Source organism: Fringilla coelebs (assembly GCF_963513975.1).
Source record: "Fringilla coelebs genome assembly, chromosome: 1".
NCBI classification, from domain to species: Eukaryota; Metazoa; Chordata; class Aves; order Passeriformes; family Fringillidae; genus Fringilla; species Fringilla coelebs.
In genome coordinates this window covers 107,804,544-107,827,976 of record NC_140028.1, presented here as the reverse complement: position 1 = coordinate 107,827,976, position 23,433 = coordinate 107,804,544, and the positions used below count along the sequence as shown (strand labels likewise).

General features: G+C 43.3%; 1 protein-coding gene across 1 annotated transcript; it reads right to left on the bottom strand.

Annotated features, from left to right (window-relative positions):
• Positions 1-255: 255 nt before the first annotated feature.
• On the bottom strand, positions 256-23,433 carry CDCP1 (CUB domain containing protein 1; the record flags this gene model as incomplete). Its single annotated transcript, XM_084212460.1, has 9 exons — positions 23,352-23,433; positions 10,684-10,887; positions 9,021-9,377; positions 7,388-7,756; positions 4,967-5,194; positions 3,896-4,276; positions 3,212-3,577; positions 1,899-1,980; positions 256-703 (listed from the first exon to the last, which is right to left on the bottom strand). Exons 1-9 carry the CDS (start codon positions 23,425-23,427, stop codon positions 256-258), a joined length of 2,511 nt encoding a protein of 836 aa, XP_084068586.1. The 5' UTR covers positions 23,428-23,433.

Here is a 23,433-nt window from a genome sequence, read left to right as displayed (position 1 = left end):
TTTGGCACCTGTTTCACAACCAGTCCTGAAGAGTCCTGACTGGTACTGAGTTTGCTAGGTGTTCATTTTAAAACTGAAAGCTATCAACAGCTGAAGTTAAAAAAAGGACAAAAAACAACTGAAAACACACAAATGAAACAAAACAAGATAAAAACATATTTAAAAATAACACTCCTCTTCAGTATGTTTTTGTCTTAGGCCACTGTCCTTACACCTGTGTTTCCAGAGGAAACTGCTGTACCTGGCATAAAATTACTACACTAAACTATCCCGTTCCTTATTTTCCAGCAAGGGCACACCTGTATCTCCCTTATCTTTTTTATTTGCATCTCCATTGTCCTCTGACTGCCCTGATTTCTGATGAGCAAACGTGTAAGTGTCTTGGTCTGTGTCCACCAGGGGCAGAGGCTCCTCCTCGGCGTTAGAAGAGCGTTTAATGTCTTTTCTGAAGGAGAATGGAGGTGGAGAAGGTGGCAAGCTACCAATGGGTCCATCAAAAGGCCGGTAGACATCAACTTCTGGAGAGACTGAGCCATTGGACTCCTTCAGCAAGTGCCCATAGACCACATCATCATCAATAACTGCATAGACATGAGACTCATTGTTTTGCCTCTCTTTTCCAAATAAAACTTTTTTTCCAGGCATCTGGGTATTCACGTTATCATTGTACACTCCCACCATGGGATTCTGGGTTTTCTTCTTCCTGTTACATGGGTGGAATTGTTAACAGGTCAAAAACAACAAGTCTGGCGTGTTGGAACTCAGTAACAACAGCTTCTGTTCACTCATCCTACCCACACAGTGTCAGGCAGCCTACCTGGATTAAAGGTGTCACTTGCAATTTTGGGAGAAATTACTCTTGAGTCTAGACATTCCTTTTTTAACAGAGCAGAAAACAACTTCATGCTATTTGGTTACCCGCTGCTGCTCTGCTGACCCTGAAGTTTGCAAGATTAACTCCAATGGTCTCCCAGGCACTGGGGTTCTGGCTGTGCACTTGTACCGGGTCCCACAATTTCCACTGGCATTAGTAAGACCCAGAGACCATTAGATCCTCACAAAAACAAGGCTGTGTTACTGAAGACAAGATACTGAGTCAAAATGAAAGTCAAATGAATTTTTCTTAATTATGCTTTCCTGATTTACTGCCCCTAAATTGGAAAGAACAAAGGCTGAATTGAAGACTTTTTAAGCCTGTGTTTGTGAAGTCTCTCCTGTGTGGCAGGAAAATGTGTCCCTAACTGCACTAGTCACCATATTGCATAAATTCATTCCAGCTTTACAGCTTCAGGACCAACCACCTTGACAGCACTGAGGATACATGTATCAGAAAGCCCAAGCTATCAATGACTTCAGACTCTGCTCCTATGAGTAATGCCATGCATGTAAGCTTTGCACAACCCACTTCTCTCCCCAAGGGCTCATCTCAAAGAAAATTGCTCCCACTTGATGTGCAAACTCCAGAAGTTGCTGGAGGCTGTGCAGATGAAAGAAAACTCTTAGTGTATCTGTCTGAGTTCACAGCTTGTTTGAACAAAGACTTGAGTGGAGTCATGCATGCAACAGCCACATTCACTGGGATTTCACATTGCAGGGACTGCTGAGGAGGTCCAACCAACACCTGACTCACAGTACAGCCAAAAGCCTGCACTTAAGGCCAAGGTAAGCAGTGCTCCGCAGGTAGAAGTAATGTGACTCCAGGAACACTGCTCTGCTCTTGAAAAATTGTCAATTTAGAGTAAAGAAGCATTCCCGGGATCAACACTACTTCCACCATGCCTTCCTCATGCTTTAGACCCTGGTTCAAAGGATATCAACACATGAAACAGAGGGCCCAGCAGCTCTCCCAAAATGCCCTCTTGAACTGCTAAGTTACACATGCTGAATTATGAACTTACTTCTTCTTAACACAGCACACAGTCAGTCCAATCACTGTGAGAACTCCAGCCCCAGCCACCACAGCAAGAATGATTCCGAGGTCTGCAAACAGACAAGGAACAAGGACACTGAGAAAAAGAAGGATCACCCAGCTTTCTCCTAAAATCTGTCTGGGTTTCAACCCCTTTAAGAGCTTCTAAGCATAGCAGCTGCTGGCAGAGCATGAGTTCCTAAGCCATGCCAGCCACAGGGCAACACAAGCCATTTCCAAGAGATGGGAAGCCAAGCAACAACAAACTCCTGCTGTTGGCAGCAGAGGACAACCAAAAAACCCAACCAACCCACCCACCTCCAAGAGTTTTTGATAGAGCTCATGCACTGCTAAACTTACCTACAGCACCTCACACATCTCTGGCTGAATAAGCAAGGAAGAGGTGAAAGCACAGAAAGAAACAGAGAAGGATTTAAAAGAAGAAAAAGTGGCATTTCCATAGATTCCCCTCAAAACCGTCCTTTCCTCTGAAATACACAGGTTGTGTTAACCTGGGGTTTTCTAGGAGTCACAAAATTGATTAGGGAAGTCCATGCATGAGCAAAGAAAAATGCTACAAGTTTCAAAAGAAGCACAGATTGAAAAAAAAAAAAGACCAAAAAATTAGAAAGTGCAAATGTGAAGCAAATTTACATAAGCAAAGCCTACCCTAAAAATGCCCCCTCATCTTTTCTTTAAAAACTGTTTATGTTTCAGGGAGATGAAAGAGAACAAGAAAACAGAATTTGCTGCTAGCAGTCAGGGCCCAATCTCCATTAAATGGTGAGACCTGTCCTAGGGAGGGTTTCTTGCTCATTTGAACACTGAGACTAATTGAACTGCTAACATGAAGTGAGGACTACTTGGATGAATAAGTTTGCATAATCAAATCCCAAGCTGTTCACTAGGTCTGTGACCCTGGAAGGGAAAAACATCACTTGATCTTATTATATATTCTGTCTGTTATCCCCAATTAAAAAAGCTAAATTAATTTTTTTTAAATGAAATCTAGTCTTACTACCTTGATCCTTGCTATTTCTTGTGTCAACGGAAGAAAACCCCAAAAAACCATACCACGAAAAAATCCCTCCTTCTTCCCCAGCTCCTAGAAATACCCAGCTGAAACTCTTGAAGGTTTTGAGGGACAGACTTTTCCAAAGGCAGGAATCTACATCCAAGGAGGATCATCATCCAAGGAGGATGATGACTACATCCAAGGAGGACCATCATCCATTACTGTTACCTCAAGGGAAGGCAAGGAAACAAGCAGAAAACAAACCACCACAACCTTACAGCACTCACCCATCTGTTTGTCAGCCAAAGTCACCCAGAACTGCAAGGTCAGCTGCGTCTTATCCACAGGTTTGCAGTTGGAGATGTTCACCCAGAAGCTGTGGAGCATGTTCCGGGGCTGGGGCAGGAGCTCGTCCTCGCGGCGCACGATCTCCTCTGCGCCCAGCGTCTCCTCCTTGATGTTGACGTAGGCACGGCCCATCTCACAGGCAATGCCCATGCGGTCCTTGGAGAACCTGAGGCGGGCAGTTTGCTTGCTGGGCACAGTGATGAACCAGGATATGGAAACATAAGGAGGTAAACCAAAAGGCGAGTTGGGAGTCTGCAAGTAAATTTTAGCTTTTGGATTTGGACTCACGGTGAATATGCACTCATCTGTAGCAAAGGGAAAGAAGAAAAGAAACCTTAGTTTTGGTAATTATTGTCCTTTCCCAAATCAGTGTTATCACAATAAACACAGACATACTTGCAGAATTTGCCACGATCAGCTATCCACTACCTGGAATACAAAGCTCCTTCTCTCTTCCCAAAATAAACCACATCACTGGTTCAGATAAAGACTGATTCTAGAGTCCAGTCCTAGAGCCATTGCTAAAGGACTGAACTCCTAATTTCTGTTTATCCATATGTGCTTTAATAAGCCTATTGAGAGATCTATCACTGTACAACATAGTACAAAATCTACTACCTTACCTTTAATATGTGGCACAAAAGACATTTTCAGATCCTGAGGGATAGACTCATTGATGAATCCTTTACCAAATGTTTTTAAGGATATGGTGATATTATTCCTCATCTGAATCTTTTCAATAGATCCACCGGGACAGAATGCACCAACATTCAGCTCTGTCTCTGGGGTGGCACTAACAATGCTGTAACTGTAGCTCGTGTTGCACCTCTGCTCTGGGACGTGTTGCTGAAGTTTCAAGGACGGAGACATAATTTCTATGTTGATCATATCAGTGGCCAAGAGCTTCCAGTTAAACTTATGTAGTCGAATTGGCAATCGGGTAATAGCCTTGGGCACTGAAAGGGAATAGATCTTCTTCTGACACCAACGAATATCCATACAGCCTGCAAAAACAAAAACAAAACCCAAAGAGTTGAATATTTTTTGCAGAGGAAATACCTGGGTGCTCACAGAGTACTGTCAGGTTTGCATTACAGGCCAAGATAAGCATTTACCTAAGAAAATATCCTCTCTTAGTAACCTTTATCCAAATATGTATTGTTTGTATTTAAAGAGTTTTCCTTAACAGGTGCAGGACACCAAAGAAACAAACAGAAACACGTTCAAAGGCCCTCACTCAAGATATACCTGCTGACTGGGACACTGCTGCAGACTAGTTCAAGGTACAGATACTTCAAATCTCTTTTCTACCTGTAGTTGAAAGCATTTGGGAAAATCCTACATCAAGGGGACATGCATGCAGAACAAGATGCACTCCTGATGGCAACTTTGGTCCTGCATTTTTATGGGCAGATTTATGGGTCTCTGGCTCTGTTTCCATAATTTGCAGTGACTTAGGTGACTTCTATTCTTCTCCTCTAGGAATAGCTACACAGTTTCTATTCTTAAAGGTAGAATGATGTACTGAACAAGATGACCGCCAGATTCACTTCACCCATCTCCCAGCTGGCCAACACCTGGTTTCCAACCTCAACCCATTTAAAGCCAAAGCAAGGGAACAAGTTTGGTTAACCCTGGGGGAAAACATGCAAAAGCATTCCCTAAGAAACAGCATTAAGCCACTTTTGCAGTACCTATGCCTTTTTCAGCCGTGATCCTCAGCTGGGACAAGTCCTTGCACAGGAAGGAGATCCGGTAGACAGCACCAGAGGTTAAAGTCAAGGCACGGTCGCAGGTGCGAGGATCCTTGCAGATCAGACATATGGGTTCAGACATGAGGGGGGTGCGGCTGGGCCACCCTTCCAAGTGTATTGTCACAGTCATGTTCTTCTCCTTGCTCAGGTCGACCAAATGGGTGACATCTGCAATGAAAAACACCCCAGAGCAATTACAGCCAAGAAGCACAGTGTGAAGCAGAACTTCCTTCACCTCTTCTCACCCTATTATACGAGTAGCTGTTACAGCGAATACCTGGAACATCTGGAAGGAGAAAATAGAAGGAAAGAGGGAAAAAATTGCAAGTGTAGCTCCTAAAGATTGACTGTCATGTGGAAATATAGATTTTGGATCCATGCAACATCCTGGTGCTGTTACTAAGGCACTTCTCTCTATGTCAAAAAAAGCAAGCTGGCCTAGCAGAAGTGTCCCTGCCCATGGCGGGGCAGTTTGGAACTGGATGATCTTTAAGGTTCTTTCCAACCTAAACCAGTCAATGATTCTACCAAGGACAGGGGGGAAAATAGTGTACCTATATACACACATATTCTATTACTACTCTTCATTTTCTGGTTTTAGCTTTAGCTACAGATCTCTAAGTCATACACAAAAGGTGAATAAAATAGCTTTCTCCCGTGTGGGAAATCAGGCAGACAAAAAGGCAAGTGGTCAAATGGAATTATCCAAGTCATTGGCACAACCAAGCACAAAACCTAGGACTCCTACTGCAAGGTTATTATTTTTCAGAATGTTTTTCCCTGCAGCAGCTAAACACAGGAAGAGTTAGATCAAGAAGTTATTGTGACTGGGAAGAGCCATATTTTCTTCTTATTTAATGACAAGCGCCACAGACAGTTGTGGAATACCCAAATGTTTGGGAAGCTTTGAGAATATGCAGATAGCAATGCATTTTTAATAAGAGCAATGTTGCAGATGGCAACCTGAGGGCTGAATTTGAATCTTTGATGGAACTTATATAACTACAAAATCAATCATGAAATCCTATAAAATCCCTAGAGAAACCACTGTTGTCTCTTAAATCCAAATGGTTTATTACTTGCATTTCATTCACGGAATGACAACCTGTTTTTAATTTTTTACATGATTATCGTCTTGTATCCTGGTCATAAATATATTAAAATTCTTTTTGCTTTTGAAAGAAGAAGGGAGATAAAGTCGATTAACTGAATATAATGTTTTCATTCTAACTTCCAAGATGCAGCACACAATAAATGTAAGCAAACAAAATTTTGTTAACAGCAATTCTGCCAGGATGTACTGTTCATAAACAGAGCCTGGCTAGACAGACAAAGAAGAAAGAACTGTAACTCAGATCCTTTCTGGATATGTGACTTTGGGGCAAAAGTCATTTAAACCTTATTCTCTCTAAAATTACCTAGAAAGCCTCTAAGTAGCTCCTGACACAGCGGCAGTCAAGTGTGTACTTTCCTCCCCTGCTCTTTTGCAGTAAGTGCACCTTGATTATTAACCTTCACCTTGAACTGAGGTCAGATTTGCAAAGTCAGAGGCTAAATCACTAACTCCATGGCTCATTACCTAGACAGGCCTTTTATTTCTGCTTTTAGAGAAATGCTCTGGTATTATAAGGCATTGTGCTAAACCAATCTGAATTTGGGGCTAGAAAACAACAACAAAAAATTTATTTTCTCAGTATAGAGAAAGAAATGTAAAGAACATCCAAGTATGGAGGGGATATTATTAGCGGAATATTGTACTGACAACTTTTGTATTTAGTGTGACTTCTTCATACTTGTTGTTTCAGCTTCCTCTAGGAAGCAAAATTAAAACTCGAAGGAAGAAAGGAAGGGAAGATGCATATTGATGCCAATACAGAGACAATTTTACATCTCTCAAATCACCACAGATCTTGCTATCTACTATGACAGCAGGTTTCACCTTGTTAGGAGCAACTGCTCACGCAGGGAACAAAAAACTGGGTTGATGCTTTAAAGAATGATCTTTAAAATGTTGAGTCTCATGTCTGAAAGCAGAACTGTTAACGGCATTTTTCAATTACATGATTCAGGCACTGGAAATGGAAAGGAGTCTCCATTTGTAAGTTATGATATAAAAAATACAGCAGCACTTAATAGTCCATTGCAAATTGCACATTTCAGCATCACTGCTCGCCTTGCTGTATGGGTCTCCAGTGGTACCCTGGGCAATAAAGCAGGCCTCAGCATTGCTTGGCAATCTCCTTAAATTCATAGAGGGACCAAAGTCCAAGGAAAATAACAAAAAAGAGTATTTATCTCCCTTGTGATGCTCAGGCCAGACATCTGTAAGAAAAGCAACAAAAGAGGCAGGCAGGCACTCACTCTCATCAACCTGTGGGTGCTGAACAACAACTTGGAAGAGCAGGCGAAGAATGCCGGGGTTCTGGGCATCCTGATCACAGCCCTGCAGGGACATGTTGAAAGTGCCAGCAATATTGGCAGGCTGGCTGTCGCTCAGCTTGAACACTTCCGGGTTGCTGGGGGAGCCAGGGATGTAGTACTCCACCCTCTCCTCCTTCCTTTCGCAGTTGGAGAGGCTGTAGTTGTGGAAGAACACGCTCGCTCTCAGGTTGGGTGGAATCACAAACTGCCACGTCATCAGCTCGTCTTCTGGAAAGCCCAGTGGGTAGTTAGGGGACATCAGGGTGATTGAAGACTCCCTCTTCAAAATGGATTCAATGATGCATAACCCTAAAACAGGGAGGGAATCATAAGTTCCAGTTACTGAAGACACACTGGCATATCTAGCACCCAAGAAGAGTCTTTTTGTTTTGATAGTGAGATCACCCACCCCAGCTACAGGTTAGGTTATTACAAAACGCTCTGACTAAAACATATATTTGAGTTGATTCTTATGTCTTCAGTTACAGAAAAGGTAAGGAATGTATTAATACTGCATTTGCAGTTTAGCAGGTTAACCTTTCAAGCATGTGGACAGACAAGCCTTTATTACTGGCAAGGGCAAGATCCTAATTCCTACTTCTACATTTGGATTTGCAAGAGCAAACACACAACCTGCTAAGTGCTTCTGCTTCACTGGGTTTTGGGAAACAAAAGATGCAAGCTTTTATAGCAGCATGTAGCTCTCTTTACAAAAACCTCCTAAATTTAACAAAAGCATACCAGCAAAGAGCCTCAGATAGACATATTAAAACACAAATGTGAAACGTGCAGGCTGCGTAAGACGCTTTATCCTTGGATGACTATTGGCAGTGTGAAGTTGGGTACATAGAGATTATGGTCCCACTCTAGGACTCCAGTGATGATGTGCAAGTGTGAGGAGTGCCAGGAATTATACAAAACACTCGTGTTCTAGAAGCTTGAACATGGACCAGGTTTCTTTTATAACTGATAGCAACAGCACTAGAATTCAAGTACAGAGAAAGTTTTGTCATGAGATCACAAAGTAACCCACTGATTGCTGTATAATATTCCAGGTATTTTAGGAAGATTATTACACAACAGTTCATGTTACTGTGCAGGTTGAAACAGATAAATGTATTTATGCAGCCTCCCATGCCTTCCAGGCACTGCTTCACCTTTTCCCACACTCCTCTCCTGAAGAGAGATATTGATTTGGGCTCCAGAAGTTAAAGAAACTTTTTTAAAAATAAACAAGCCCAACTACACACTGCAACCAGCAAAAAACTCTCTGGCTCATTCTAATTGTACTACCTAGTCTCACCTAGCTGAATTCACAAAAACAAGAAAGTAGGTATGTTTAAGTTTTAGGAAGTTTAAAGAGATTTAAAGTTATTAATGTACATCAAATACTTTGACTCCAGAAGAACACCATCTAACTAAACTAAAGATCATACAACAATAGTCTCCAGAAAAGATGAAGCGAAAGGGAGTTAGGGATAGCAGCACCAAAACTGGAAGGTTAGCTGTGAAGAAAGGTTGAAATAGATTCTGCTGCAATCTGCAGGAGGCAGCTGCACTACTCAGTACTCACGTTTTATGGAAGCCCTGCTGGCTATGTTGAAGCCTGAGGTGGTGAGAGGCAAGTGCCACGGGAGGTGCAGGGACATGACAACTCCTCCCAGCAGCTTGACGCGAGACACGGAGCCATTCCTGCAGAAAGTGCCAATGTTGACCGTGGCATTATCAATAGAGCTGTTGATGTTGTAGCTAACGGAGTCTGGGCACGTCTCTCCTGGTTCAATCTGCCTTAGCCAGGAGGTAGAAAATTTTAGTTCAAGTCCAGCTTTTGTACTTGCCTTCACGTCCCAGATGTAAGTCCTGTTAAGGCGAGGTAGCCCTGGTGGGTAAAGATGAACATCTCCAAAGGGACATGGGCCTGACACACAGTCTAAATGCAGAGAGAGAAGAGCTGTGATACACTCTGGAAAGCATTTCATTAAAAGGGGAGTTTGATACTTCCCCTTCCTTGCTATTATCACAATTTTTAGGTTGCACTCATGTTTTCCTCTACGTTCACTAAAAGACACTCCTGTAACATGGTCACGGGCTGTCTCCAAACAGGACTCCCAGCCCATAGAATAGACAGGATAAACCTGATTTAGTCAGGCTGACTAATAGGAGGGATTCATTGTCCCTAGTATTCCCCTTGTTTGCTGAAGAATTTAGAAGGTATTTAGTGAATAGGGCAGAGTCTGAATGGGCATAAGGGACAAATGCAGGGTCAAGAGAGCTGGAAATCACAGATCTAGAGAATCCATTTTATCTCATGTCTCCCAGAGAGTTCCTGGCAAATCATTCATCTTTAAATGCTTTACTGCTTGCCATGAACTTTACTTTTGTTCCCTTGATGCCCGGATGAACAAAAACTGCCACTGCAGGATTCTGGGGAGAACCCAGAAAACTTTTATCTGAAAAAGCCAAGCAACTGATTGACACTCAAAATAAGTAACTTTAATCCATGTCTAGGCTTCGACTTAAAAGAAGAAATATCACAAGTGTGTCTTGCAAATATATGAGATACAGTGAGTGTTACTATCTGCATGAATCATATGAATAAAATTCAAAAACATGAAGAAAATTATTCTTGAACATCACCCCCAAAATAATGAAGATTTTACTAAAGACTGAATACCCAATGAAGTTTGGGATCTAGTTGAGAAGTAGCACGTGTTCATGCCATTAAAGAGTACATACACCAGGGATAACATTCAAAGCAGAAGAAGCTTTAGTTACACTTCTGAATTTACAGTTTCTTGACTTCAATAACATTCATTAAAGATAAAGGAACACGTGCAGGTCTTCAATGTTTCTGTTATCCTTATAGACACAACCAAGCTGTTCATGAAATACATAATATATTATTATAAGTGTTCAGAGGCTTTTGTCAGGAACAAAAACATTCTTTGATGGGTTTATAAATTGTGGGAAAAGGAAAAGCAGCAAGGAATTAATGCAGCAAACTGCATTCTAGCTGTTTCTACCACAGCCAAGTCAACATTAATTCTGCCAGTTGCAATACAGATTTCTTCAGCTTGCATAGTTGTAGCAGTCATTCAAGGCTATTTATCAGTGCTCAAAGATTTCTTCTTACCTAAGATTATGGCAGATACTTTAATACAGCAGCAGGAAAAAAAACATTTGGTTTTACCAGAGGAAAATTACCACTGGGGAAAAATTAAAAATCTGTATCTTACCAATATTTTTCTGAATTTCTGTGATGAAATACTTCTCTGGAGTACTACAGGTGAAGGTAAAAGTCACATTGTCCCCAGGCTTTATCTTGAGTTCAGACATGATGACATATTTCATGCGGATTCGACAGTTTGCTGGAAGACCGGGTTTCAGTTTAAACATAACTGTGGTGTTGTCCGCTTTATGAAGAGAGATTGTAAAGGCATCTAAGAAAGAAAAAATACACAGAACATAGAGCTGTTTTGTTACCAGCAATATGAGCAACACCAGGCTTTCCACACAGCTCTGCAGATACCAATGTGTCTGAAGGAACATTAACATCCACTTCTCAGGAGCCTCTGGTGTTGTACCAATAGAAAATACCTCCTTTCTTCCAGCACAGACAACATAAAAATACGCTTGCTGCATGTGCCCAGGAGAGGTATACAGAGAATTTGTGCACAATCAGTTCTGCTCCAATTTACCCTCACCACTGTCATTTATTTAACAATTAAAAAGTAGCTCAGCTATTCCTTCCAAATTGTTGTTCTCCTGATTTTTGTTTTCAGTTTGTTATCACACAGCCTGCTTAATTTCTGAAGGCACCCATCAAATCACGACTCAATTCAAGAAGTTTATTCAGCAAACAAAAAAACAAGCTTCAACTTTAACACAAACAATGGTAACAGATGAATTTCTGGGTATACCTCAACAATTATAATCATTTGCAGGCCAGATGAGGTATTCCAGCAATACCAAAAGCACATACCAACAGATACTTTTAGGTGCAGTCACGGCCCTCTCCCACCCTCCCCACCCTTCACAACTCATTCCCTGAAGGTACAGGATGTCTGTGTAGTGCCCCTCACCAGCACAGAAAGGCATTTGTGGCCTGGAACAGAGTGTGTGTGCTTGGACATTTCCTCTCCATCTCTGACACAACCATCATTGATTCACAGCTTTTGGGAAATACTTCACAGATTTCAACCCATCCTCACGTACTGCCAGATGCAGGAGCAGCTCTCACAGGAAATACTGGAGCCACTGAACAAACTGCTTGTTGAATAATCTTTTATTTTACAGGTAGCAGTTTATTAAAAAAATGACTCAAACCTGACTGTCTTCTAAAAATAAACACATAATATAAGACACCAGAGAGTACCGACTGGACATTCAAGATGACTATTATCAACTTCATTTGGATGCTTAGCAAATAATGAGGCCAGCCCTGGCTGAAATAAGTCAGGTTTGCAGTAAAGTCAACCATACCCCAGCCCCAGGTGAAAATCTGAGGACAGGACAGACAGTAAGTTTTCTGCTGCTTGTTTTCCTTGTTCTTCATTCCTTATTTTGGTGTATGAAAGATAGAATCTCAGTGTCTACAGTACTTGAGCTTTTAGTGTATATGAGAAAAAAATCATGCATATAAAAAAATAGTAAGAGATCTAGAAATAAAGGGACCCCAAGCTCGGTTCAAAAACATCTCTGCCTTGAGTGATACATCACACAGGGCTGCATGACAAAGCTCTGCCCATATGCCAGGTTGGGAATCCTCGTGCTCATTAACCTCAATGAAAAAAGATTTGTGCTGGCAAACCCAGCAGAGCAGCGCCCTGAGGGAGCCCCTGAAGCCATTCCAATTACCAGGCAGCATGTCAGGAAGGTGTAGGAGAACAGCTGGCTCACACACATCTGCAGGATGCCCCAGGCTCTGTCCAACTGCTTAGCATCCCTGGAGCGCCAGTCTGGTCCACACCAGCTGCTGCTGGTGCAGTGGTGATAAGGATGCTGATCAGAGCCCAGACATGCAGGGGCTCACCTGGTGGGGCTGTGGGGAGCAGGGCTGAACACACCACGGGAATCCTTGATCAGCAGAGCCCTCTAATGGCCCGCGAGCACATCAGAGACCCTCAACAAACAGACCCACCCAGCTTAAAGCTGAAAGCAGCTTATTGCATTAGTGACTCAATTTCACACAAAACCCATCTGTTCTATTGAAGAGAGGTTTAAAAGCCTCCTAATTTTTACAGGAATCTCATGGTTTTGCAGGGCCCGACTTTCACTGCAATGCTTTGCAAAAGCCCCGGGGACTGAGCAGTCAGCAAGGTCCGTCCCTGCCACTGGAAACATTGCGGCTCCAGGTTTGGCAACACCAGGCATCAAAAACCCCACTGCCAGGGGGAGTAGGGCAGGATAGAGTACTCAGAGACAGAGTTCATTGTGTGTTTATCAGAGTTTTGTTGGTCTTGAGCCATTTTGCAGCTTTTCTACACAATCTTTGAGTCAAAAGACTTAGTAAGTCCTTGAAACTGCCTTACCTATCTGCCTCCAGGATCAAGGGTTTTAAATGAAAATCTCAAACCCCACGAGGCTTGCCACATTGCAGCACATATTTTTAACCACAAGTTTACCAATCCCCTAATACCATTAGTGAGTACCTGGTCACTGAGTAATTTTCCTACAGCCTTTAAGTGACAGATCAGTTGTCTGACCTGAGAGCCTACACTGCATTCTCCTGCCTCTTCTGGCTGGCACATTTTACATCTGTGTTTCTGCCTTAGAAAAGAGGGGTTTGATATGGATTTTCCTGAGGAAATAAAAAAGATGGTGGTGTAGCCTGGGAACAGACTGTACAATGACTTTCCAAGCACACAGAGGACAATTGCGGGGGCAATGTCCATGGGGTGGGGAAGAGAGCTAAGCCAAGCAAGCTTTACTCAGTGATGCTCTTCCTCATTCTTCAGGAGGAAGCAGTCCCCAGAAAAGAAAGTGAAACAACTACTTCCAATCTAGCCTAAAGTTCTATTTTCCATGCCACTGGGTTCTTTTTGGGTCCTCTTGGGTTCTATTTTACAACATTTAGTGCACAAAATACCTTTGACCATGATGTTAATAACTTTTCCGCTGTTTAAGTCATCCAGACATGATGTGTTAATAACATAAACCAAATAATTAATAACTATGGACAAAAGACATTTCTTTCTTGCACAAGGTAATTGTCATACTCACCTTGTAAGTTTTTTAGCATTACTGATAAGTCTGTTTCTAACTCTCTGGTCAAACAGTTATCACTTTCCCCATCCCTGGGACAGTTCCTTTCCCCATCCCTGGGACAGCACAGCCATATGGCCAACCTGGCAGGACAGAGACCAGGACCACCAACAGCCAGCCCTCCTCCACCACATGCTGGCACATGGCTCTAATTTTTAGTCATGAGGATTAAGTTTAGGCATAGCCTTAAGCACGTGACTAGTTTTAAATCAAAACAAATACACACCCTGAGTCGAAACCAAAGAACAGAAATTTTCAATACTTTGAAATAAGCAAAGGGTCCCACAAGGGTCAAAACAAAGTATCCTCTTCCCCAGCCCCTGAAATACGCAAATTCAGCTGCCTGGACTTTTTTTCCCTCCTTCCCCCTCCTCTTGCTGACTTCATGACCATAGAATCATTCTTCATTTGATCTCTCTGCAAGAATATCAAATATTTGTCAGGCCAATATTGTTTTCCAGTATAGATTTATCCCATTCCTCAGCTTTCCTAAATAGAACCTGCCCAAAATCACAGAAGTGCTTTCAATGATCTATATATATAGATTTAATCACAGCAGCAGGCAAGAAGGACGATGATCTATATACCAAATCAGGCCAGTAAAGTTGCCTGTTAGAAGCCACATAAGAACAGACACCTTCCATGCATAAACAAACAGCTTGCACAGATGAAAATCCACAGATAATAATTTTGGCCAAGAAATAAAGAGTGTGGTGCTGTAAAGCCAACAGCAGCCAGCTGCTAGGGATGTGCTAAGCTGCATTAGACTATCAAATCTAATAGGAATAGTGGAATAAAAGAATCATGCGGGAAGTATATGCAGCGATCCCAAAGTCATTAAGAACAAATGAACAAATGGCTAAAACACCCCAAACTACAGCCACACATGAGCAGCACGACAGAGGGACTACTTAAAGAGCACCATCATTGGAGAGCTTTTATAAACACGAGTGAGTCTCCCCATGAGTCACACTAATCTGTCTTTGTCTGTGACTCCCACTGCATGCCTTTTTATTAGGATTACCAGTAACTGGACACGTTTCTTGAAAAGAAGCAATTTCCACGCCTTATTGCTGCTGCACAGGGATGACACACAGGATATCCAAACCAACATGAGGAAGCACTGCCAAGCTGGATCTCGTCTCTGTCTATACAGCAATGGAATCATTCAGCTAGAAGATGTTAGAAGTAAAGCCAGCAGTCCTGAGCTGGTTCACAGCTGATGCAGACAGCTGACATCACCCTATTCTTTTTTCCTCTAAGCCATTACAGTTTTGCAGCCTCCCTTGGATGTTTCATCAACTGTTCTAATCTCAATCTACACCCTCCCTTCCACAACTGGATTTTTCTACTGCTTATCTTCATTTCAGAATGTACCTTCATGAGAGTTTTCTCATCACAGCATCCCTCTATTGCTAGAATAATGCCCCTCTCTGCACAAACACAGCTTTTTCTTAGCAGGATATTTCCAAGCTTTTATGTTAGTGCTCAGAGCTCTTCCACTGGGGTTAGAAGCAAACTGCGTAGTGTAAAACAAGTTCAATCGCTCTAGAGAGTTGAGCCTAAATTTATTTACTCTGTTTGCATCTGACAAGCTTATAGTAATTTGAACATGTATATATAAATGTCAAAAGGACATTTTTCCTGTACAAGAGGGAGTGCAATGCAGAAGACAGCTGGCAAACAGTCAGGGCAGTAGCACTCACACGGAGCGTGTGTACATATACACGAGCAAAGGACTTGGCAGAACAGCAATTTTTATGGCTATGTAAAGTGCCTTGCTACACAAAGCAGGAGCTAGAACAGAGTCCAACTAGTTTTGGCTTGACAGCTGCATTTTATTGCAGTAATTTACCCATAAGGAGCTATGGATTGTTCCATACGACTTGACTGGGTGGATTAAAACAATCAAAAAAGCCCCAGTCAGACCAAGAAAACAAAGCCTACAACGAAACCCCAGATGTTAATTTATCCCAGAATTATGTACAGAAGCTGTTGGTTTGCTCATTCCGGTTAAATCATGGGCTTGTTCCATGACAACAATTTTACCGAAACCCAGTTGGATGGGGCTGACTCAGCCACCATTCATGAGCTGGAGGAGCCACAAGACGAGTAGCAGCAACTTGCTCTGATTACGAAATACCTGTATCCAAAGCCCTGTTCTGCCCCAGGGGGATCTGAACCCACACAACCAACACGCCTCCCCAGAGAACAGGCTCGCTCCCTGCAGGGTATTGTGCCACCAGCTTGGGATGAGGATAGCACAGGGATGCTGTTTGCCACTACAGCTCACTGCCTCTTCCGAGCCCCTGCAGGGATGCTGACCTGCAGGCACACTCAGAGCCTGCTGAGGTTATTCCACTACACATAATCTGCTGCAAGAGTCATGGCAAGAGGGTGAGAAGCAAGAGTATAACACAGTAACTCAGTGTGGTGGGGCATCACCTCACCACCACCACACTGAATTCACACTAGTGAATTGTGAATTGCATCCCAATTCACTGCACAGTTCACTCAAATTAGCCAAAAGCACATCAAGGAATATTTGAAAGAGTAAATGTCTCCCTGCTTTGCCAAGTCAGTTGTTTTGCACCTGTCTTACTAACATCTCTGACAATTTGAGTCCATCTCTCCAGTTCAACTGCAGCTGCCAATTGCCCAAGCGTCATCCACTCCTCCAGTCCCACCTGCAATGTAATCCAGGTGATTGCCTTCACAGTCTTCAAGCCCTTGGCAAAGTTAGTCAGGGACACAGACACAGTTTGGACTCCTCTCACCTCCTGACCAATGCTGTGAGCAGCAAAAGAGAGATGACCATCACAAACTACAGCCAACCATTCTTCATTTAAATGTAAACTACTCCCTACATTACATTATTATCTCCTCATATTTGGACCTGTCTTCCACCACCACACTTGTCTGGGATATGAGGTCCATATTTTGTGAAAGGATTACTTTCAGGGAATCACCCAGAAAATCACAGTGATAAAAATATGCAAAGCTTGTAAACTCTTAAGAGATTGATGTTGCCGATTGCTATCATGCCATGCTAACCACACCTCAGGAGAGGGCTCCTGTGGGAGAATACCCATTCCTCAGCCATCACAGAACAGCCCCCTAATCTTCACTTCCTCTAAACTGATTGTTTGAACTGATAGCCAGGATGGGGATGCAAAGCAGGCGAGAGGTAGGCATTTTCCTCCTCATCAAGGAGGAAGGGCAGACACTTCTGGCATAGTGATGTTACAAGCCATTCCAACACATTTCCCCGGAGATCTGTCAGCACACCAGGCCAACAAGGTTGCTCACTCAAAAGTTGCTAATTTGTTAATTTGTAATGCCTAACAGAAATAAACTACCTTCAGATTTAAAATAACTGAAGGAAAAAACCAACAACGATACATTTCTGTACTTATACAGCTTTCTCTAGAGCCTTTCTGGAAGATAATTAAGACACTCATATAACTCATGTGCTAGATTTTTTTTAAAGAAGCTTTTTTTTACCACAAGTGAGAAAGAGACACTGTTGACACTCAGCAGCCTTTTCCTAATAATTATTTTACAGATATGAAGTGTTGTTGCTTCTGTAGAGGTGAGATGGAGACCTCAGCAAACTCTGTCTATGAGCTGACCACCAGCATACAATGTATAAAATGTTCGACACCTGGGTCTGCACAGCTTGAGGAGGAAATGTCACACTGGTTGGAGAAACATTGACACCACACAGGTCCCTGCAGGAGCCTCCCTTGATCAAAGAAGGTGTTTGCTTGCATAGTTTTTTATCCCTACCTTGATTTAAGCCAGCAAGAGGACAACATTTCAGAGCATGTCTGAGCAGCTCTTCAGTCTTGGCTCTGGTTAACAAAGGTGTAAAAGCGCATTTTGCAATCAGGGATCCCTCCCACACCAAACATCCTGCTGTCAGCTCTTAGTCTCTTCTGAGGAACTCCAAATGCTCTCTTTCCACTCCTCAAAGCTTGCTCTCTCCTCTGTCTCACAGACAGGGACTCAGAAAATCCAGGACTACCTCCAAAATGCCAGCATTATCCTACCTCCCAAAATAAGAGCTTGATCTGACATCAAGTAACCACATGCACTTTGTTCCCCAAGAAAACAAAAGGCACAGCTCAAAGCAGGCTGCCCTATGGCACCCTTGTTAAAAGGTGTCCAATAGAACAGGCAAAGTAGAGACTTTATCCCTGGTAGAGGAGATAGATTTTTTAAAAACCACTTTTTCCACAGTAATGGCAGCCTGGGCAGTCACAGGCAGACTAGATCTTACTAACATACTTGAAATGCATATCTACTAGACACTATGGCACAATTTTTCAGCTGAAGGTCTTCCAGGAGGTCCCATCGATACTATCCACACCATGCAGGCTCAGCTGCAGGCAGCAAACCCTCGCCTCTGTCACCAGCCAATACAGAAACCCAAGATGTTGCTCTGCTCTGGCTGTAAAGGCCAGCAGCCAACAATGCACTAAGTGCAGCCCAGCCCACGTCCTTTTCTTCACACCCTGGTGGCACAAGCAGATGTGAAGCAAGAAGAAACTCTATGGTAACATCTGCAAGATATTAGAGAAGTTTACGAATCAAGGGATGGCGACCTGGCCCTACTGGCTGAATCCTCCTATGAGAGCACTAAGTCAGCAGCTGCTCTTCAGGACCTGGTTAATGGTTTGGTTCCAACAAGCCAACCCCTGCTGCAGTGGGTGCGTTGTCCTCTCCAGAGCCGAGGTTTGACAGACACACCTGAGCAGCACCAGTGATTGGATGCTGTCCCAGAAACTGCTGGAAGTGCTATGTTAAAGTGATATCTTTAGTTTTTCCCCCAGTCAGGCAAAGGTTTATAAATTACAGAAATTATTAAAGGTGCAGATTTCAAGAAATATTTTAACAGAAACTTACAAAAGTAGTCCAAAAAGGAGCTAATTTAGATCAAAACTGGCATCCAAGACTATTTTCCCCATATTCTCTAGCTAATACATGCTTTGCTACAGCTGAGTCTTTCTAGGAGCTCTTGCAAGGACATCAAGACCAGAAAACATCCGAAGGGAGAGCTCCAGGGAGCACCCAGAAGAGAGCAGGAGGACTTTGCTGCTGCAAGAGAACTACTGTCAGCTCAGCTCAGAGACACATTCCACTCAGGGCAGTGGTAAGCAGCATCCAGCTTCCCCCACAGGCCGAGGAAAAACCCAGCACCACCACTGATCCCACCCAGGCCACAATATGAAGGGGTACAACTCCACACACATTCGCTGCTCTTCTGCCCAGAACCTGAGGAAGGTCATGTTTTTCCATCAGCAATTACAAAAAGCAAATGAGGATGGGATTAAAAAAAAAAAAAGAAAAACTGGTGAAGAAAGGAGCTATTCAGCCATCATCTACACTAATCTGCAAACACGCCATGCCCCTGTCACCCACGGCTTTAGTCAACACAGGTAAAGCCAAAAGTATCTTGACTTTGCTCTTAGCACAGGATAGTTCCTCACACTAATTCCAATTTGAAATATTTCTGGAATGTACTGAGCACAAAGTTGTTCAGCCTCTGCCCAAGACTGAGGGTTTGGCAGTCGTGGATCACAAAGCTTTTCATTTACCACATGCCGGTATAAATATCAATTAGGCTAAGCAATAAGGGCTACATTAATAAACTGAATGCTGGCAACACTTATTTATGAAAATACTGCTGCTGCTATTACATATTTCAAGAAGTCAAGATTATTTTTCAGTAGTTTTCTCCTACTTTTTTTTCTATTCCAACATTATCTGTAGATAAGATAATTCATATAAGCAATTAACAAGCCTGAGCACAACTGACCCAAATGATGCCGGATATCAGGCTGGGGAAAGGTTGTTCCTTTATTTCATACAGCAAGCCCTGATTTCTGCCTAGAAACTCTCACTGTAGTATAGCAGGACAACACACAGAATTCTAATAAAAATTAAAGGAAGACAACCTTCTAGCTAACAAATTACTTCCTCCATGTCACAGGTCCATGGTGGCACTCTGGACATGAGATTCATTAGCCTCCAATCCTCTCACCTCGTTTCTCCCTTGACTAGTCCTTTGCCTTGAATCAGTGACATGAAATAATCCTTTTCAGCAAGCTTTCCCCTAATTATTTTTGGCTGACAAGCCACCACATCAAATGACAACCCCAGGCACAAAAAAGACACCAGCCACCTAAGGAGCCAGGCCCAAGAGCTGGCTCATCACATCCTGTTTCTTCTCTCCTGGGCCACTTTGTTGCCAAGGGGCTGCTGTTTGTTGGTGCTTCCAGTTTTGAGTATGAATAAACCCAGGAACAAGATTCCTGCTCTTGGGAGAAACTTCATTCACACAACTCCAGAGACAACAAACTTCCTGAAGATCTCTAGTGGGGGGCACTCAAACTGGTGGTTATTCATGCTGCTATGGAAAATAAATTCAGCTCAGTGTATCAATCCTCAAAATTTTCACATTCCCATCACCTCTACATCCTTTCAGACTTAGAGACGAATGAAAAACACACACAGACAAGGCTCAGCTCTTAAAAACAAACATTTCAAACACACGAAGTTCTGGAATTGTGACAAGGAAAAAAAAGGGGGGGAGTATTTTTTGGTAGAGAATTTAAGGTAATAGTACCAGAACTGAGACACACTATAAATAATTTACTATAAACACATTCGTTTCTAGAGAAAAAAAGTTAGCACTCCAGACTGATAATGGCATGAGACAAGGAAAAAAAAAAGGTTACAACACATGTACATTGGTTGTAGTCTTAAAAGGAGAGGTCTCAATCGAATGAACAAATGGTGATTCAGAATGGAAATAATCCAGTTTCCACCGACTTTCAGAGGAGAACAAACATGGCCGTTATTTATATTCTGTCAGAGCAGCAGAATGACCCTGCTAACAGCTCGGGGGTTTTTATTTTATTAAATGAAGCAGCTTTACATGTTAGGACTGACGTGTGACTCAATTCAGTCAGTTGCCAAGAAAAAGATAACTGGAGGGTAGAGCAAGAATCGACATGGCACTATCTCTAAATTCACTTATTATAACAATGACATTTTAAAGACAAAGCCCAGAATACACGTGCAGATTTTATCACATTCATAAGGATACTTTAAACCTGAAACGTTTATGTTTCATAGACAGCACAGAAGCCTGATTAACTTCATTATTAGTGCCTCAAAGAAACTCATTTTTAGTTGGAAAACACATTTTCAAAGGTCAGACATGCAATACTCCGTTCACACTCCCACGTCTGTGCACAGCCAGCACACCAAATACTTCTTCCTGTAGTTTTCCAGCTATAAGTTAGAAGCAATCCTTCATTTGATAATTTACTTTATGCATAAAGTAGCATCTCAAGAAAACCCACAAGCTTCTCTGAGGACCATGTGACCAACCACGCTCAACCTACACTTTCCTACAGGAACACCACTGTAATACTGTACCTGCTGGGAAAGGGTAGAGCAGCGGGTGGGTGGAGAAAGAACTTCACCAAGGATGACAAGAGCTTTAGAGACAGGCACACCAACATTTGTAGCCATCCCACCAGAGCAGCACCACTCCCCAGGAGGAGCCACATGTGCCTCATACACACCCCACGCGCACACCCAGCTTAAACCCGGCCTTGCTCAAAGGGAGGAAGCTGCAGCCAAGGAAAGGGAGGCAGCCAAAGCACAGCAACAGCAGAGCCAGTACCAACGTCAGCACCAGAGCAACCAGTACTCTCTAAAAATTACAAACTACTCAGGCCTGCAGAGGAAAACCTTAACCTGAGCTGTCTTGGGCTTTCGGGACAAACCTTTGCTCAGGGAAATGCTCCAACAGTTTTGGTTGTGCAATAACAACAGCAGTTCCCACTGGAAGGAAGGAAAGACACACGAGGTCTCACGTGCCAACACACCCGGGAAGTCACCGTTCCCCTCTGCCTCACGTCCCTCTCACACCATCCCAACCTCCAGCCTGCCAACCCATGCTGCCAAGGTGGCTGAGACTGAGCCACCTCTTTCTGGGGGACTGGGGGTCTCAAAGAGGAGGAAGGCACCACGTTAGAGAGTTTGAGAGGGTGACAGAGGACCTGGCACACACGAGTGGTGGCGCTTGTGCAGGAGACAGACCAGCTGGTGGAAGCCCGTGGCTGGAAAGGAAGGGACAGAAGGAGGTAGGAAAGAGGGGCCACCATCAGTGGCAATAAACCACTGGGTCTACCAGTGGCGTTCTGTGCAATTTCACCATCACTAACTTTGCTGCAAACAACAACTTCAGGAATTGCCAAAGAGCATGGCCAGAGGTTGTGGTGCTCTTTCTCCCACGTTCATCTAGATTAAGCTAAAATCCTTGGACAGTCTACCTCCTCTGCTTCTAGTGCTGAGCCATCTAAGATTTTAAATATCTGTTTACTTTGAAAACAAAGCATAATTATTAAACAGCATTATATTTTCTTTTTCCTTTGAAGAGGCTCAGAGAAGCAAATTGCTGTTATTCACTCAACTTGAAGGCAATACATTAAATGCAAATATCTTATTTGAAAGACTGCACAGCTTGAAACTTAAGCCTTAGGGCTGCCCAATTTCAAAGGAAACATTTCGTGTGCATTGTTTATGATAATAATGGCCTGAACTCCACTTCAGCAGAACCAGCGCAGTTATATGCAATAGAAATATTAAAAAGGCACAAATTTCACACCAGACTCTTTAGGTAATTTACAGTCACTTCAAATAACTCACCAGTTATTTTGTACATAAGGACTCATACTTCAAGAGCCTTTGAAAGAACTACAGATGGCAGTTAAACAGACTGTTTAGACTTGAGGATGGGCATTTTTTGCAATCAAGCAGCTTTGGAAATTGAGGAAAACACCACACACTGTCCCTGTGTTCCTAACTGGAATTCTTTTGGGGTTGCACATGGGGTTAGATACATAGGATTTCAACAAGCATCAAGGAATTTAAAGAGATGCAGAGCTGGTAATGGGCATTACACCATCTTACTTGGCTGGGCACATAAACCTTTCCATTTCCCTGCATCTATGGTCTACCCGTTGTTCTACATAAATAATACCATTCTCTGATGAAAAACTCGGGCACAGAACACAGACCAAGGAGCTTCTGCTCTTTACAGAGAGTTCAGCTGCCCCTCTGGCGTACAGGGAAAAGGACTTTGCGAAGTTACTTGCATACTCAATACTCCAGCAAGCAAGGATGTCAAGATCAAGAAATTTTTCTTGTTAGCATTTTCAAAGAGAAAGAAAAGGGAGCTGCACTTCTGACTAGAAGTGCTGAAACTGAAATGTCCCACCGCACAAACATTACGGACGCGATTCTACCCCACCACCCCCGCCCCTTTTAAATAACTAATAGTTATTAAATCAGCAGCAGCACACGGGGATAAAGGCAGAGTTATCAGTCTCTCGCCTGCGGTGCCGCCAACCAAAGCGAGCCCGGGCTCAGCCGCGCACGGGCGGGTCCCGCCGGCCCGGGCAGCCCCTGAGGGGCGGCGGGGAGGGGACGGCAGCGGAGCCCCGGGTGGGGGTGACGGGGAATCGGGGTGGGGGTAGGGGGAACCGAGCCGAGCCGAGGGTGGCGGGAGCCGGCCCATCCCTGTCCCTGTCCCTGTCCGTGTCCGTGTCCCCGTCCGTACCTTCCCGCGGGATCAGCTGCGCCGAGGCGGCCAGCAGCGCGGCCAGGAGCGCGGCCAGCGCTCGGCCCGCCGCCATCTCCCC